The sequence below is a fragment of the Ptychodera flava genome, chromosome 14 (genome assembly GCF_041260155.1).
Source record: "Ptychodera flava strain L36383 chromosome 14, AS_Pfla_20210202, whole genome shotgun sequence".
NCBI classification, from domain to species: Eukaryota; Metazoa; Hemichordata; class Enteropneusta; family Ptychoderidae; genus Ptychodera; species Ptychodera flava.
In genome coordinates, this window is record NC_091941.1 from 25,200,393 (window position 1) to 25,220,349 (window position 19,957).

The following is a 19,957-nucleotide window of genomic DNA, read 5'->3' on the forward strand; positions in this document are numbered from 1 at the left end:
ACTGGGATCTGTAACCATGAAAACAAATCGCATAATCGCTCACCAACGCTCATGTATGACGTGGGCGTTTTGCTCAGAAAGTTATGAGGCACCGTGGCTCAGTGGTTAGGGTAACGGACTCACTGTCAGAGGGTGGTGAATTCAAGACCCGGTAAGTCCAGAGTAACGGACTGTCAGAGGATGGTGAGTTCGAAACTCCAGACGGTGTTGTGCCCTTGAGCAAGGCACTTTACTCCTCAGTGCTCCATTGGGGGTTAGTGGGTCATGCATACCTCATCCTGTAATTGGGCTAACGCCTGTTGGATGATGGACTGAATAAATAAATAAAAAAAGATAATAAAAATACATCCCCATTGCTTGCAGCACAATATGACGCATGTATTTTATTCTTACAATGAAAATTTTTCAGACGTTCCATAAAAATATATGCAGAATGATATTGTCTCAATTATTGCAAACTATGTACATAATACTTTGATTTGATTCTTGATTTGTCCCCCCCCCCCCAAAAAAAAAATATGGGAAAACAACAATGCAGAATAAGAATACATGACAAATAGCATTTTAAATTACATATTAAAATAGATTTTCAATAAATGGAAAGACATCAACAGTTACAATATGGATAGGAATCGTGGAGTAAAGTCCTACGGTGTCAAATAAAATAATATTGACATACGTGACATAGTTAAGCACCAATCAGAAAAGCAGTAATTTAAAATATAGATACTAAAATGAGCCATTCAAAGTTTTGATTCTTTTTTATATTTGAAATGTAATTATCTATATTGTATTGTTCAAGATAATTTACATAGTACTTATCAAATTTGTGAATTACATGTAGACATTTGTCCATTCATTACCGTCATTTGATGTCCTTAAAAAACATTTTTTGGTTAAATTATGGCACTTTTCTCTTCCATTTCCACTTTGGGTAGATGGCTCTGATGACCTGTGCAACTAGAATATCTTTTTTTGATAACTTATATGTATCCCTAAGAATGAATTTCATTAAAAAAATATGGACAGTTCATGTATCATTTCAAATCTGTATAAAAATAGTGGATCTCATTTAATTACAAAATTGAAACATTCTGCCCTTTCTCATCCCTCTAAGTTAAAAGTAACATGCAAAAGTATACTTCGTTTATACATAAGACTTACAACAGAAAACAAGAGACACACACAGACATGGATTTCATGGAAAGTATGGAAAATAGCTGTAACTATTGACAATAATTTCAATATTTTTGTTCAGGGACAAAGCACACTTTCTTCCTCTTGTCCTTAAAGGTATACTGTCACCTGCTCCAATTTTGCCACAGTTACCATGGAAAGAGAAAATCTAACCAATCACAGATTTTAAGAGGGTGGCCGCTTTTTAAAAACAGCGCCCTCACATGGGCATTTTGAATACCAAGGAACGGCCCTTTGACCATATATGGGCATATTTATATTACAGGTGACTGTATACCTTTAAAGTATGTGGAAATTAAAAGGCTTATTCTTGCAAAGGCAACACATTATGTACAGGATGCAATTTCTTGTTGACAAATGAATTTTTGTCTGGACTAAAATTCAATTGTCAAGAATAACGTTGGATGTTGAATGCACAACGGCTGTGCTGACAAGTTTAACACTAGGCATTTCAACATGAGTTTGGGAGTAGAAGAAGAAATACATTTTCAAAACAGCACCACACTGATGGAAACTGCATAATAAAAGATAGCACCACCGGAGATTTGTGGGTATATATGCCAAGTTAGCCAGAAACAGGAGTTAAAACAATGTCCACATGAGGGCTTCATGTAATGAGAATCCCACAGACCCAGACTTGATGATGATGATCAAACTGATTAGCTAACCTGATCAAATACAATGATCAAATTGTCTTTCACATTTGGAAGATCTCTCCAGAAAGACCTGCCATTAGAGATGTACATTTTTTTCTCATCTAAACAATTTCAGTTGCATTTATTGCTGGTGACAATCTCATTGAACATTACATTGGATTCCACAACAGATAAGTTGTCATTCTTCAGTCACACGAAACCTCTGAGGACCCTATGGGTATTATCGATTTTAACTGGAAATGTTGATCCAGAGGGGGATGTTTTGTGACACTGCACACCCATCACTGTGTGTATACCTCATGATATTGATACCTTGCAGATCTTTCGCCTTCAAATGCATTTTAGACTCCTTGGAACATCCGCTTCCTCTTTGTATCTTGTTGGGAATTGTGTCTCTTTTACAAAAATAAATCACTAGAAAGGTTCAGCAGCACTGGCAAGGTCAGTGACTGAACATAGATAACAAGGTTCTTTTACTTAGATGCTGTTCAAGTGACCGTAATGTGATACTCAAAATCAGGAAATACAGACTTTTTCCCTGACTGAGATTGCTCTGGCTTCAATTGCTGGTAAAATGACATACACTGTAATGCCTTTGAACTTTTTATCAGTCTGGGAAAATTTCTTTAATTGGAGCCATCCGGTTTTTTGTTGAATTGCTTGGTTGTACGTCTTCAAGGCTGTCTTCCTCATCTATTAGGTCCTAATGAGTGCGTGTTCATTCCGGCAATTCTAAAGGCTTGCCTCATGGAATGGTGGTCCCTCAGGATATGAGCTCACGCTCAGGCTGAAATAACAAGTAGAAAGTCTTTAATATAACGCAAATGAGTCTATGACAATGAGATACTGTTCCTGAAGAAATTTGTAGAAGAGTTTCCTCTCTTCAGAGAACTGAAACTATACCTTTAGATTGCTCCCAAGGGCTGGCAATTAGAACACTGTCACTCTATGCCATATGGCCCAAAGTTGAAGGGGTGGAGTGGGTGGGTAGCTGAGAAGAAAAATTCACGCCATTGCTTCAAAAACAGTCTGGCATTGAGAATAATTATAGTAAATGACAAAACACTTGATATGATCCACTTTGACATTTCTTTAATGTTAATTTCTAAGTCAAGTGCTCTCTTGGGTTTTGCGCAGCAAGTATCTTATACACTGTATTGACCGGAAATCAATCCACAAAGTGAAGAAACATGCTAATTTTCATAAAAAATAGACTTATTCACTTCCTCTACACTGCTTGCCAGTTTTTAGTAAGCTCTTGAATGACAGGCTGCTAAGCCTAACGGTGGTTTTTTTCTCATCTCTTTGTAAACTTTTCTTATCTTCTCCGTGTCCATACGCAAGACAGTTTTCAAAGTTTGGCTTTGTGCATTCCTAGGGATGGCCTCACTCAGATTTGAAGAACTGGAAAATTTCCACATTTGTAGTTTTGGAGGTTATGCCTTAATCATTTTGAGTGGAAAGACCTCTTCTTCTCTGAAACTTCTTTTCCAGAAAAAAGTCAAGCTCATAGGAATCGCCTCAATATATTCATACTAGTGTTTGGGTGCAAATTTTGTAAAGTTGATCAAAGGTTATTATATTCTCTGAAACTCCTTTCTCAATAGCTTTCAAACTCTATTTCTTGATTCTTATGGATGACCACATTCAGATTTGTTCTAATGATGTTGAAAATACCATATTGTGTTTTGGGGCCAATGTGCTACTTTGGTAAAAGATTAAGTACTTTCAAACCGATAGATATTAAATTTCATTTTTTGATACCTTAGCATGACTCTTTCTTACATGTTTAAGTTAAACAAATTCACACATACCCTCCTTGGTCAAACTACTGAACAGACAGCTTTCAGAATTAAGGTAGTATGCACCTTGAAAGTGAAAGACTTAAACTTTTGCTCAAACTTTCCTTAAGGAATCTTTCAACCATTTTCTTTCAAAACCAAGAATAAAAATCGGGGGTCACCAGGCAAATTTTGGTTCTACAGAAGCAAATAACCCAAGATTTACCGATATTTGAAATTAAAAATGGCCGCCATCCCTGTGTTAACTCTATGGAGAAAAATAACATTTTCGAATTTCGAAAAACTAAGCCAGTGAAAAGTTTTCTTACACCAAGAGCTTTAAAATGAACCCCCCACAAGTGGTATATCAGAGAAGAATTGTAGAAGTTTGAGAGTCCAAATATTTGTCCCCGAGGCACTTTCTACCTTAAATTCATTATTTCCTGGTGAATTTTACATATGAAATCAGGTTAACTCAAACTATCATCAAATCTGTACATTTACGTTTGTGAGGATGTTTTCCTTATTTTCTGTATAAAGCTAATTTCTTCTCAGACACTTATTTAGCGGTAGCAAATGGTACACAATCAAATTATTGTTCGTACGCATTGGACCTGTAAAAGTCACTACGGTACATGGACAGTTTTAGTGCCAACTTTCATTGAAAATGTTCATGCTTTTCATGCAACAATCTTTCTAACTGGAAACAGGTGGTCTGCGACAATGCTAGGTTTTCATATCGGGATTTTGTTGTACAGCAGGTACCAGGTTTGTACGGGACAGGGTAACATTTCAGCAAAAGCCCCAGCTTTGACTAAGACAGGATGAGTAGAGAGTCGCAAATGATGCACACAATGTGAGCAGTCGTTCTGTCAACTGAGGTTCAGGTCAGTGACAGATGAACTCTGCAGTAAAATTATTCTTCTTCTAAAATATGAAACAGCTTAAACCATAGAGTCTGTGGGATTTATCTGATAGAGTGATGCGTTACGATAGTTCTCTTAGCTGTACTAGTGAGCATTTATGAAAAATCATAATATTATAATATCTTATAAATTCTGCAAGTTACATCTGCGAGATTCCACTTAGTTCTAGATAATCATCCGAACACTCCTCATAATAAGATAGTCATATTTGGTGCAATAATTTTTTTTTTAGTTATGAGCTCCACAAATTTGGTCTACAGACGTATGGACAGACAGCACAGACATACAACAGACTGACAGAGTGATGAGATAAGCCTCCTAGTGCGCCTCTGGCGTACGGGTACCAAAAATGACTACCATGAACATTTGAGCTCACTGATGAAGAACTCAAACGTGGGGTCGAGCAGTGCAGATGTATTACACCTAATTGGTTACATCAGGAGGACGAAGAAATCGTGACAAAATGAATGCCTCTGAATAATGACTCTGGGACATTTTGTCCAAGTGATCTCAATTACTGCCTACAGTGCTTTTGTGAGTATACTTAATTCATATGCACACCAAGCTGCGTTTTGTATACACTGATTTTATCTGGCATGGGCTTTACTCTAATTTGAAAGACTGCTTCAAGTGGAAAGCAGATGATATTTGGTACTACAGAAGCCGTACATGTGCAAGGAAATGTGTTTCTAAATGCAGTACAAAGATTGGAAGGACCCTATAGGGCCGTTCACAGTTAACGTCACTGTTCTCTCATTAATATGCAAAAATAAATATTTGTCTGCATTTTCATATAACGCTTTTGAAAATTACGCATGCAAGAACGACGAAAATACATCTCAGTGGGTGACTGCTAGTGTAACAATGAATACTAAAAAACATATTCACGACTTTGAGTACTAGCTGCAAAAACGGCCACGTATGCAACATTGATAAAATTGTCCGCATTTCAAGCTGCGTGTGCGATGTCGCGCGCGTACAGCTATATTTAGTAACAAACCTGTAACCGTGAACAGCCCAATTATCTGATGATCATGAAAATAATGGCATTGATATTAGAGTGTACATGTGTACCGAGCACATCAGCAGTAGGTGTTATAGGCAATGATGTCTAACATTATTAAACTCAAAACAGGGACAGTAGCTGTAACTTTTGATGGTTTTTTCCCCACTATTTTTATTTTGTATTTTATCTGCAAGTTCTTGTTGTAGTCCTGAAGCGTGTTCAAACACCCATCATGCAGCTTGTCAACACAGTATGTATATGTGAAATTTGCATTGTTATTGTTTACCTATGGATTTTAGTCTTGACTTGAACATGTATTAAAAAATTCAGTCTAGACTGAAATTCATTTGTTAACAATAACAATTCACTATACACATGTACAGGCTGTGTTGACAAGCTGAATACTGTGTATCTCAACATGCTTTTGGGAGTCGAACAAGCAACTATAGTTGACATAAAACATATAACTTGTAAAATGTCATCAAAAGTTACAGCTTCTGTGCCTTTAATGTCTTACTATTTTCTTGGTTTACTCCCAAAAGAAATGCACAGATATACTGTATTCAAATTGTCAACTCCACTTGTTTCTGTATGAAGTGCATTGTCATCGTTGACAAGTTAATTTTAGTCAGGACTTAAATTTTTTAATGTTTGGGTGTAAAATTCAAATGTACACAGTGCTCATTATACATATACACATTATGATAATAATGAAGAGTGGGCATATGAACACGCTTTGGGGAACACGACATGTCGACAAGAACTTGCAGTTGACATGTAAAATAAAAATAATCAACAGGTACTATTCTCCCATAAGTGTGATTATAATGTGTGCGGTAAGCTTTTGATATGAGCAAATGATGAAAGGGTGATGATAAGAAATGTTTACATAAAAAATGGTGACAACATCACTGTTCGCTCCCATATATTTATCAAAACAAGTCAACAATTGTATGAAACATGGACATACATATACAGACAGACTGACATACACAGACTGGCACAGAGTGATGACATTGACCCAAAGTGTGCCTTGGCCCATGGAGAGTAGCAAAGATAAAACAAACAGCTGAAAGTAATCATAAAATAGTCAAGTATAGGCCTATACAGGCACTGAGAGTGAATATGTTACAGCAATTTGATTAGTTTCTTTCCTTTTCTACTTCTGTGATAATCTTTAAGACAATCAATCTGCAAGGCAGTTTATGTATTGACAAATATGTTATCTTTTACAAGCACACAGCAAACTGTTCTTGATTTTTTCATTTACAATATTTGACACAGACTGAAATACATAACATGCAACCAATGTTTACACTTTGCCCATACACCAGATACATGGAGAAATTTCAACATACAATCATCAACTCAGAAACCCTACATGGAAAAGTAAACATTGTTTTCTTCCAGAACAGCTGGTGCATCCACATCTGAACAACTTACAAACTTAACCAATGAATACACAAGGATGATGACACAAGAGATAAAGTTAAACTGTGGTGAACTTGACTATTCCTTTCGAATCCTTACCTAACTTGACATCTTAAACTAAAATACACTGCATGGTTAATTGCGCACAAAAAAACATCGGGGTGGACCATTTGATAAGGGACGGTGTCTGGAAGATCGATGAGGTACATTATCTTTTTATCCAATCCATTGTACATTCTTTTTTCCCCACTCTCCCACCTTTTCTTTTTGTCAAACCTTCTCTGGCTGAATTTTTTATTGGCATTTGTTCGGAATTTTTCAAAATCTGCCAGGATTTTTTTACTGCATTTCAACACCAAATACAGTTTACCATATCGAATGCTTACTAAATCACCACATTATATACTCTTAGTTCCAGTAGGTATAAAATTACCAAAAAAAATCTTAAAAATACAAAATGAAAGATATCCCAGTAACACTAACAGTTTCGCAAAGTTGCCCCAAAAATTCAAAATTCCGGATTTCAACTTAATTTCAATATATCTTATTAACAAAAACCCTAAGAACTGGTTTACTAAATATCAAAGCAATCACACTGGTAAATTTTGAGAAACAATTTTTTTTACCAAAAATGAAAAAATTGCCCCCAAAATACAAAATTGCAGATTTCATCCTAATTTTAAATATATCTAATTAACATAAACCCTAGGAACCTGTACACTAGATATCAAAGCTACCAGATCAGAAGTTTTAGGAGAAAATTTTTTTGACCAAAAAAGGCAAAAATTGCCCCAAAAATAAAATAAAAATTGCCAGTTTCAACATACCTTCAATACATTATATTGAGATTAATCTTAGATACCTGTATACCAAATATCAAAGCTATCAAATCAGTAGTTTTTGGATAAAAATTTTTTTTATCAAAAATTGGGAAAATTGCCCCAAAATTACAAATATGACAATATCAATACAATTTGTACAAGCATGACTGAGGTCATACTGAGGAACATGAATATCAAGTTTCATAGCAATCAGACGAGCGATTTCAGAGAACAAGATTTTTTTGACTAAAAAAGGAAAAAAATACCCTAAAAATACAAACATGCAAATTTCATCCCAATTTTTGCACACATAATTTAGAATACCTAAAGAAATCTGCATACCAAGTTTCAACCAAATCTGACCAATGCTTACTAAGTTTTAGCCATTTGCAGGATTTTTCCTTTTTTTCCCCTCATTTGCATATTTTTGGCACTGACATGTTCATTTGAATAAATTCACATCTCCACCCCTAGGTGCACCTGTACACCAAATACTAAGACAGTAGGTGCTACGGTTTAGGAGTTTTTGATGTGGACGGACATACATACATACATACATACGTACATACATACATACATACAGACAACATTTTTCCACCTTATACGAATACCTCCCATTTGCATATATACATATGCATATATGGGAGCTAAAAATCAAAGTAAGACTAAGGTGGAAACCGTGTGCCAAAAAGGAATGCATTAGATACATGGTATAGAAGCAACATTAAAAAAATTATTGGCATTTATACATGTTTGTGTATGCTGTACACAAACCTGTTTTACTTTCTCATCATGCTCATAAGGGTTCAGGTAAACAGAGGTCATTTATCAGCGATGTACTTGTTTAAAGTCAGGGTACTCAGCTTTGATAGTTGCCTGCATGCAGTTGGTCATTTGTAGATATGCAAATGAACTCATTGTGATTTGTCAAACTCATCTAACTTCACACATGCCAAAGTGTGAGTATGATACTCATGTCATGTTCATCAGACTTTCAGCATAAGCAACAGTAAGGATGTCAAATGTACCTTGGAAGTCCGATGAAATCCACTGCATTCGACTTTTTTTTTTCATGGCCTACTTATACAAAGTTAAACATATGCAAATGAGCTAATTGTGAGATGTTATACCCAGGGATAGAAATACTTTTTTATTTCTTGTGGCAAAAGTTTGCCACCGGATATAAAATCAGGTGGCAATTATGAAAAATCTGGTGGCAGTTTAACACATCATGTGATCGGTATAATACAACATTTTGTCATTGCCACATACTCATTCTAATTTATAAATTCTTGAAAATATGGTGAGTACACGTCACAAAAAGTCAACCCATACTGCAGGCCTCGAAAAAAAATTTTCAAACTTACTAACCGTGGGACACATGAATTTCATTTTTACTTGCCCGAGAGGAAAAATTACTTAATTGCCCTAAATTTATAATAAATTTACCAGTAATTTGTAACAGAGAGCAAGAGTTTGGCCATATGAAGTGAATTCAAAGAGGGAAAAAACAGATTCAAACATGAACTACATGTACATCTTGTTAAAATGAAGGACTATTACCAAATCTGAAATGTAGCAGAAGAAATGTGAGAATACTTTAGTCTTTTCTGTAGATTTGGCCATCTCGAAAACATCTTTGAATTTGGAATTTTTCCACAACCTAATCCAAATTAAAATCTTTGCATTAGAGTAATAAGATTGTGTGATTTACAATGTGCATGGCTGGCTGCTGCTGTTTATTATCACGCTGAGATCACAAACAACTGCTCTGCTAGTAGTATTGTTTATCTTCCAATGCACACGCACATGTACATCTGCAACCCTTTTACCTGTTTACATGTTTGCTCACTGAGCACAGCAGTGTTCAAAGTTTTATTTTGATAAAATGTATTCGTCAAGAGAGCAGATTCAAGTTTCGTTAGTCTTCAGTGCAGATTTGTTTTCTGTAAGTGAGAGCCGATTCCTAACAACCAAGGTCACGTAATTTGAAACTGTCTGCATCTCACGCACTACGTAGCTGCAATATGTAGCCTCCTTGGTCGACTGAGCCCGTTTCGACTACAATGTAAACTTGTACTTTTTCAACAGGGTGTTGATTAACATTGAACAGTAAGCATTGCCGAGATCCATGGCTTCGAATAAGTTTACATCCATTTACCAAGCACATGATGCAATTACACTATCGCGTGAAGCCGATACGACTCGTACACTTGCACAAAGCATCACAAAGAGAATGGCAACCACTGTCAAGAGCATACCACTTTACGGCACACATACAAAACAGTGAGTTCACTCCGTGTCGTCGGAGAGAACATGTCGCAAAACTCTATTTTTACGACTTTTTGTGTTTTACAACAGCAAGAACGATTATTTTGCGATGTCGGGCGGATTTCAAGGGTTTTCAGAAAAAAACTTCAGAGAGTTGAAGGACTTACAATGATTGTAGGCGTGTACAGACCTAATGAAATACGTTTTCAAGCTTGAATTGTCCAGAGCTAAGTTAATTCAACCGCTGGTGCACTTGCCCGTCAGACGGGAGGAATATTGATTTTACTTGCCCGAACGCAAAATTCACCAGCCACGGTCGTCGAGCAATAGGAATTTTTGAGCCCTGTACTGGCTATTGAATTGCAAGTATTTATCATTATTTAATTCATGCAGGCTGCAGTTTGGCTTTGTTTTCAAAATGTCACAACATGCTTTTATCTTGTGCGGTATGACTGCATATGCGGCTATCACAGAGGGCAACAACATGTCAAGTGTACAAAAGCTGCTGTCATCGATGTGGAGATTAGCCAATCAAAAGTTTGGATTTACGCTGTGTTTTCATCATGCCAAAATGTCGCAATTAGTTTGTTTTTTGGGTTTTTTTGCTAATGAGTTTTTCCGCTGTCAGACAAAGCGTGTTCCTTCAGTGTTCCTTTATTCAAGCCGTAGGATCGATGACATGATGACCCAAAATTTAGTGGCAGAAAAAATACCACCAGAAAACAATTTTGGCGGCAGATTGACAATTTTTGGTGGCAAATGCCACCATTGCCACCGATTATTTCGAACACTGGTTATACCCATCAACATCCAGTATGAACTTAGTAATGCAGCGTTAAATGTAAGTATAGCTACTGTGCTTTAGAGGTCTGATCAAATTCAGCAGCTCAACATTTGACACTTTAGTGTAATTACAGAATTTCATTAAATATGCAAATAAGCTATTATGGTCATCAAACTTTCAGTATAGGTATAACTGAGTTTGTCAAGTGTATCATATAAGTCTGATCTAAATCATTGCATTTAATTTGATAATAGCCTAATTACAGAGTGATTAATTATGAATATAAGCTAATAATGAGTGTGTCACAAGGGCCACACTTTCAGTACACCTAAAACATTCTGCTCTAGAAGCCTAATCAATTTCAGTGCATTCTGCCTTGATAGATGGCCTAATTACAAAATTCACTGAATGTGTAAATGAGTAATTATGAGATGTCACAATCATCAAACTTTGAGCATAAATAAATCTCAGTATAACCAATGTACCTCAGAAGTTCAATCAAATGCAGTTCATTCAGTTTTGATATATGACCTACTCACAGAATTTCTGTAAATATGCAAATGAGCTGATAATTTGAATGCTGAGTTCATTAAAACGTACAATAAAAGTAGACCTGAGTATGATAAATTAATAACAGAGGTCCAGTCAAAATTGGTGCAATCAGTATTGACATATAGTCAATTACAGAAATTCATTAAATATGTAGATGAGCTTATAATTAAAATGTCATACCCATAAAACTTACAACATACCTAGATCTAAATATTATCAATGTACAGCAGAGGTCTGGTCAAAATTGAACTCAGTATTGGTAAAGAGCCTAATTATAGAAATTCATTAAATATGCAAATGAGATTATAATGTAAACTGCCAGAGAAACAAATTGCCTTAAATTTACTGATATTTGAAATTCTGAATGGCTGTATTCCCTGAATTAACTCCATGATTGATTTGCTCAAAGAGCTTCTAAACAAGACCCTTCAAGTGGCAGATCAGAAAAGTCTGGTAAAAATTTGAGTCTGACCACCTGTCCCCAGGGTGCATGCTACCTTAAAACAATTCAGTCACCTAGATTAAATTGAGGTTATAAATGGCAAGCGAGGGTATTTGGTTGTGGATATGAGACCTCCCGGGTGAAATTTAGCATATATGGAGGGAAATAATCACCAAGCCAAGCGAGGTGATTATTTCACTCAAATGTACAAATTTTCACCCCAGAGGTCTTATATCAGCAATCAAATACCCAAACGCACCATTTATAATCTAATCATAATATGATAAAGATAAATACAAGTGTAAAATGTCGTTATTACGATGAGCAGTTGGGACGATGGTTCAAGAGCCTAGCCTCAACACAAATTCTAAATAGAACATGTCAGAACGTGTGTATACACGGTTGATTCCATACAATACGGTAACGCAACACATCAATTACACATCGAACTTGAAGAATTTTTACGTGCAAAATGCTCAAAAAAGAAATAAAAAAAATATTTTGCTGTTTTATCGCTGGCGCTGTTTATACAAACTCTTCATTCTTCTATGTTCATTGAGCTGCACCAGACTCAAAATTAACCTCAAGCTGTAGACCTGTTAGAAATAATAGTGTGTTGAGCTCTCTAGCTGGACATGAGTTTGAAATAGATATGCACGAGCTTCCGAATATTATGCAGCGCGCAGGTCTTCTTGTTGAGAATATAAACCCTGGCTCCAGTGATCAGTTGGCCAGATTCCAGCTCAGCATATTATGATTGAAGCCAATCATTGATTTTTCACTGTGGATGGGCATCAAGCACAAGGAAAATGCTTCTGCCCAAAACTGTCCAGTCCTACTGATGTACGGTAGTGTAGCCATTAAAGCATAAATAGTTGGCACATCTCTTTGAAGTTACCAAGTATGGATTAACATTCTTTTGCAGCAACTTAGTGACATTATGAAAGTTATTTCAGAAAAGTAGCGCTTCACTCATTGACGATTGAGTCATCTGGTCATAAAGTGGGTTAAGTAGCATAAAAAAAGTTTATGAAAAGTCACCTCAGAGGAGAAGCTGGGCATCGGAGGTAGAAATCTTTGCTTGAATTCGTTATCTGATAAGGAAAGGGGATCAGGTGAGCTCCTGCCAGTCCCAGTCAGACCGACTCTGTTCCGACTGTACGACCAGTTTACTGGAGATGCATCAAGACTACTCATTGATAGCACTTTGCTGTCATCTGTGGAAGACATGTACAAAAGTTCTCTGTTACAGCCACCGAAAAGAGGCAACCTGTCATCAGCATAGTTGGCACACTGACATCAGAGTTATCTTTGGGATTTATTTTGCCTGGCCCTGTTGAAATTGGGTTGCCCACATCTGTGAAAACCATTTATCAGGAATGTAAACTGGGGGTTTTCAAAGTAGACGACACCATTCTGATAACTTGCTAGTGTCAGCTGTTGTCCTTCAATTTCTTGAAACAGTATCTTGGGGAATTTTTTTGATGTTGAAGGATTTAAAGATTCATTAAGTCATGATTATTATCTGGATTGTAATAATGTACGATATCATTATCATCAATGCACTGCCACGCCATTGTCTATTATTCGTTTTCGATGAGCTGTTGCTGTGTCCTGAAAGTCATGGATTCTATTCAGAACACAATCTACATATCTTAAAACGTCTGTCAAACTCAAGTAATCATTCAAAGCAGCAAAATAAATGGCCCTTGGCTGTGACTTTTGATGATTTTTTTCACTATTTTTGTTTTTCAAGGTCAACTAGTTTCTTGTTTTCCTTGCCAAAGCATGTTGAGATACACAGTGTAAGCTTGTCATCTCTGCTGCTACATATGTTGTGGACTGCATTGTTATTGTTGCCAGGCGAATTCAACCAGTCTACAAATGTAAACAACAAAAGTGTATTTTTTGCATACAGACGCTGTGCTTGCAAGCTACATAAGAGTGTGTTTCAACATGCATTGGGGAATAGACAGAGAAATTGCAATTGACATACGAAACATAAATGGTGTGAAAAATCATTAAGAGTTACAGCTACTGGCCTTTTACTGAAGGGCACGGATATCTTTACAAAGGAAGCGACTCCTTTGCATGCAATTTTAACACATATTCACCAGTTCAATGACAATTCTTTTTTTCCTTTCTCATCACTGTTGAAACAACTTACATCTTGTGTCTGGTGATGCTGGTGAACTGTGAACAGGTTTTTGCACACAAGTGGGCCTGATTACAGTGGGTGGAGAGTCCCTTATCTGCACTCGACGCCTGATCTTTGGACTGGGTGGGCTCCAGCCTGACACCCTAGCTGCCTGCAAACTAGCATCCAGCCGTGCCTGACGGCGGTCCTCGGCGGTCTTCTTTGCATCCTGAAGCTGCTGCTGAAGGACTCCGATGGTTTCCTTGTACCTAGGCAGGTGACAGATTGAAGACTTGCTTATTGATATTGAGTGTGTTTCTGCTTGGTGATGGATGCTGTATGTTGTGAATTTGAACCAGATTGAATACTAGCCATACTTTCTACCCTGGGTTGATAGCTCTGCTGGTGTACAGAATTGTCCCCAAGGCTGTCTTTTGCTCAGTTGAAGCGATGTATTCATTACTTCAATATAGATTGTGTGCGATGTGTGATAGAATGTAACAACTTGGCTCGGTTATATGAACAACTCTTTTTGCGAGTGGGGATTTGGCAGGGCGGTTCTGTCTGTTAATTCACTGCTAGATAATGGATGCCATATGTTGTGAGTTTGAACCCGATTGAAAAAATATCATAAATATCAAAATAAAACAAAGTGGCCGCCCGGCACCCATATTGGATCGTATCAGGGAAACAAATCAAGAAGCATATGTATGACCTAGGGGTATGTCCTTCTGCCAACTTTGAAAGCAGTCCTGGCATCTCTGAGAAAAGCTTACAGACAGATGCACAGACAGACATGATCAAAACTTGACTTCCTCAAAGGGGACTTCAAAATCAAAGGAGCCTCGGTAGAAATCTCTGATGAAAGACAAGACTGCAAGACATCTGTTTGTCACTGGCAGATTTGACAGAGGGCAAAACAAATACCTTTAGAAGACTATAATGCAATGTCTATGTAGACAATCAGCTCCTCAACCTTCCCTGAAATGTCAAGCACATCTTAGCAAAATAAGATGACACATCTTCCCAGACTGTACATGCTTAACTTATCGCAAGGAGACAATTTTGATGTCACAGCTTCTCATTAGGTATTTTCAATCTAAAGCATGTCAACGAGCCCACTCATAAGATTGCCGACACAACGTGTACATGTGTCAAAATTTATACTTCAACCGATTGAACATCCAGTTAGGTCTGGTGTGTTGAGAGAATGCAAGGTTGCAAATGCATAAGCTATCACGTCTCTACTTTGTTCAAACACTGTACTTCTTATCATGTTCTGTAGGGGCAGGGTGTTCTAATATTGCATATTCCTATCATGATGAAGAAAAGTGACAATATTTACAGTTACTCTCAGTGGATAGTAGACTGAAAGATTCAGTCGTCTGCGGGTCCTCTGGCGCACTGAGACCTACGATCCTTTCATAGGTCGCAGTGCGCCGAAGCGCCTGCACGCAATTGAATGTTTCAGTCTAAGTGGATAGACTCGAGGAAGCTAAACTTCCCTGAAATGTCAAGCACATCTTAGGAAAGAAAGATGACACATCTTGCCATACTTTACTTGCTTAACTTATCGCAAGGAGACAATTTTGATGTCACAGCTTCTCATTAGGTATTTTCAATCTAAAGCATGTCAACGAGCCCACTCATAAGATCGTCGACACAACGTGTACATGTGTCAAAATTTATACTTCAACCGATTGAACATCCAGTTAGGTCTGGTGTGTTGAGAGGATGCAAGGTTGCAAATGCATAAGCTATCATGTCTCTACTTTGATCAAACACTGTACTTCTTATCATGTTTTGTAGGGGCACGGTGTTGTAATATTGCATATTCCTATCATGTTGAAGAAAAGTGACAATCTTTACAGTTACTCTCAGTGGATAGATTCAAGGAAGCTCAATTACATTGGAAACTTACTTGTTGTAGCGTTCGTTAATACTCTCTCTTTCTCTCTGCAACTCCTGATTCAAAGAGAAAAAAAACCACATAAAAACATTGGGTGAAATAGAAAAACTGCAACTATTTTAATGGTGACTGATCAGAACTACTGTGCTTTCATTACCTAATGAATGCCTGAAACAACTAACTTTTATTACAGTAATGGTCAGTCTATCACATCATTTGTTTATTTCACAAAGTGGGAATATGACGTCAAGACTTTATATGATGCTGTTACTTTAAGCTCATGCATTCAGGCACATGAGCTAATGTTGCAGCGAGGTCTGTCTGTCTGTCTGTCTATCTGCCCGATATCTCAAGAACGGCTTAGGGGCCGTTGATAATAAAAGCTGACGCACAAGAAAAGTAATTCCTTCATTTAACTTGAAACCCCCTCCCGAAAGTTATTATGCAAAATCAATTTCATGTTACGATGCCGTTTCTGACAAACCCACACTTACATCTCCGATCTGCACACCCATGAAAAAATACCGGAAGGGCACATTAATTAATAAACCTCCACTTTACGCGTTTCACTTTTTAAGACAGACCATTTTAATGTATGTCACACGTAGGAAAATGTTTCACATACATGTTTCACATTGAAAAATCATTCAAGTTTTTATTTCACATTCATGTCTTTTCGTTGTCTTTTCTGTCTCTGTGTTTTGTGGTCATTCTGTTCTCAATGAACGCGAAGGTATTTTTGCGTTCTCACTGCAAGGTCGCACTTCGAAAACAATATAAATTCCTTATGCAATTTTGATGCACACAAAACGAAATGAGCTTTTACCCCCTCCCCCTACACAAAAGAATTACGTTTGTCGTGTGTCAGCGTTTATTATCGACGGCCCCTTATAAGATCAGAATCAAATTAAGTACATAGATTCTGTTTGAAAATGGCAAGAGCTGATTAGTTTTTGGCAGGTGTGGCTTGCATATTTCATGCTAATTTGCATAATTAGTGATTTTAGAAAAAACAAATACAATGAGAACAGCTGAACAGAATTGGATGAGATTTGCTACAAATGTTGATCACACAAGGCTATATCCATCATGAAAGATATAATGGTGTGACATGAAAGTCAATTGCTAATTTGCATATTTAATGAACTTTCCTAATTAGGCATATATATCTGAATTGACTCAATCAAAATTGATGAAACTTGGTACGCATATTGAAGATACCACAATTTAACATTACTGAAAGTCATTAAGCATTTTTACTTCAGACAATTCCCAATTTGCATATTTAATGAATTTTCTTGATTAGGGTTATATATCTTGATTGTCTTGACCAAAGTTGATGCAACTTGCTATGTACACAGAAAATTCTATGATACAACAAAGTCATCAGACATTTTTACTTCGGCCAATTCCTAATTTGCATATTTAATGAATTTTCCTAATTAGGGTTATATATCTTGATTGCCTTAACCAAAGTTGATGAAACTTGCTATGTACACAGAAAATACTATGATACAACAAAGTCATCAGACATTTTTACTTCGGCCAATTCCTAATTTGCATATTTAATAATTTTGTACAGGTTTTATGTACACACCCACATACACAAGAGGGCAAACATCAAAGACATACAGACACACCGTGACACATGATTGCATGCCAAACATCCTTGTAAAAAAGGAAGTACATTCCATTTAAGTGTTCTGGGGAATGTTGTGAAAAAAGGTGAAGCCAGCACGTAATAGTCAGCCACAGAAATTTTGAGTACTTCATTTGAAAGACACTGATAGATAGAAAAAGTCGTTTTGTCGGCTCTTGTACTGATGTTGTCCAAGGGGAGTGACTTACCTGTAATTGTTGAAAATCTCTCTGTATTTCTGGGATAGCAGTTGTGTCATTGTCTGGAATGGAGTCCAGGCTTCTTTCTAATGCTCTGGCTCTCTGGAAGCAGGTGTTAAATAAAGACAGTTCAATGGTGTGACATTTCTCGAGCAAACGGTTCGTATATTTTCAAGTACAAGATTTGTTCACCTTGAAGAATTCCAAAAGAATCCACAGAGGCAATTTAATGCTGCCAGCTCTCTTAAAAAAGTAAGCAAAGCAACAACAGCTTTAAATGTACCTATTAAAATTAAATGTGTTTATTTATCAGGGCAAACAATCACAGTAAGTCCATGAAAAATAAAAAGTTTGTTTCTCATCCTTGTCTCAATTCAAGCCCACCGCATCTTTTTTTTCTGCTCATGAAGAAAGAAAATTTTAAAAATCTGCAAAAATATGCCACGTATAGTGTATAACACAGTGCTGTATAAAACAGATCTATAAACACTAACATTCCATTCAGAACTGTACACATATGTCTCTGTTATATTAAGATGTCAAAACTGTGCTGCACTAAAAATCAAAACACAGAACTGTTGCTATACAAAAATACTAAAGCAACACTGCTGTGCATTTATCTCTGTGTGCATTCCTATGTCGTTTTATGTTTTTAGTGCGTTCTTGTTGGTTGAAGAATAAAAAAAATTGAGAAAAAAAAATGCGTCATCGCATCATTTTTCCAATATGTCTAGCACAAGAAACAAACTTTTAATTTTTCTTGGCCTTAGACTTTCATGGCATCTTTGTATATTCGGGCTGTGAAATTAAAAAAATACAACATCATCAACACGATTTTTCTTCCCAAAATTAAGCCAATCCATGGCATCTAAAATCAAATATGGAAATAGAGTACATGACATCACCATTTGCACCAAACAGAAAGCAGTCAGCCGTAAGAACCTTTCAACTCAATTTGAATGCTTGTCTCCTCTCAAAGATAAGATGTTTTGAACCCAATGAGGAAACTGCCATAAAAATTGACAACCATCTATTTCAGTGATTTTCTGAAATCAAAATTAAGTCATCCCCTAAGAAGCTATCAATCACCTTGAAAGCAATCAAAATTGTGATTTGGAGAAGATGATCCTTTTTGAAACATGGAACCCTAAAGCCCTAAACTGCAACTTCTGCCACTATTTTTATCCGTTTTTGTAAAAAATTGTGTGAATTATAAATGGAGAAAATGGCTTTTCCAGAATAAGCAACCCCAAATCTCGCATATAAATTAAAATCAGCCTTAGTGAACTTCCCCTTTAACATGCAGCAGTAACACTGAAAGATGGCAACAAAAAGTTAACTATTCATAACTGTTGAGCAGGCATGAGTGATAAGACAAACATTCTCTGCAAGTCATCTATAGGGCACTGTCACATTTTATTTTGAATTATTTTTTTTAAGCAATTCAGTAAATGAAATTCAGTAAATTTTGATCGGATTCAACTCACAAAGTTCAGCACTGAGTCATCTAGCAAAGACAACAATTGACCAAGCCACTATAGCTACACTGTGATATTTTCCATAATATATATAAACAGGTGTAGGCTGGTTTGTCAATTAAGAGAATACTAACAAACTTGGGACACATTTGAATATCAGCAGCAAATTTCGACATATGCTATTGATTATCTTTTTGGGATGGGAAAGGGTCCAACCGGTGATCCTTTACAAACATCAGTGCTGGCTCCAACTGCTGGTGGCATACATTGTAGATGGCTCACTTTGCCTGAGTACCAGCATGTAATCATGGCTCATTGCCCAGACACTAGTCAAACGTTTTGTTTGACCAAAACTCACGAAAGTTGCCCCAAAATATAGGTATGCAAGTTTATCATAATTTCAACAAGTCTGAGCCAGGTCGCCCCTGGGAACCTGCATTTGAACATTCAGACTGGGGAATTGAGAAGATTTTGGTAAATTTTGATGAAAAATAGCAAAAATTGTCCCAAAAATACAAAATGTGTACAAAGCTGATAGAGATCATCCTTAGGAACCTTCACTTCTCTATTCTTGGCAGACAAATGTTTCGGCAGAATTATTTATAGGTTTCAGGGTGATGACTGAACAGCAATATTAGAGAAGCAAAAAGCTGCTTCTTTCACTTACAGGCACATCAACGCCATTTTCACCGTAATAATCACAACTACATGTACCAACCACATAGAT

General features: G+C 36.7%; 1 protein-coding gene across 4 annotated transcripts in view; it reads right to left on the reverse strand.

Moving 5' to 3' along the window:
• Positions 1-357: 357 nt before the first annotated feature.
• The window catches only part of LOC139149886 (centrosomal protein of 128 kDa-like), a 55,918-nt gene continuing 36,318 nt past the window's right edge, over positions 358-19,957 (reverse strand). For all 4 annotated transcript variants that reach the window (XM_070721897.1, XM_070721898.1, XM_070721900.1 and 1 more), the window contains 5 exons: positions 17,762-17,854; positions 15,926-15,969; positions 14,035-14,273; positions 12,909-13,084; positions 358-2,640 (listed from right to left, as the gene is read on the reverse strand). In XM_070721897.1, the coding sequence (XP_070577998.1) occupies positions 2,617-2,640; positions 12,909-13,084; positions 14,035-14,273; positions 15,926-15,969; positions 17,762-17,854 (576 nt within the window). In that variant the 3' untranslated portion in view covers positions 358-2,616. The remainder of the gene's footprint in view (positions 2,641-12,908; positions 13,085-14,034; positions 14,274-15,925; positions 15,970-17,761; positions 17,855-19,957) is intronic.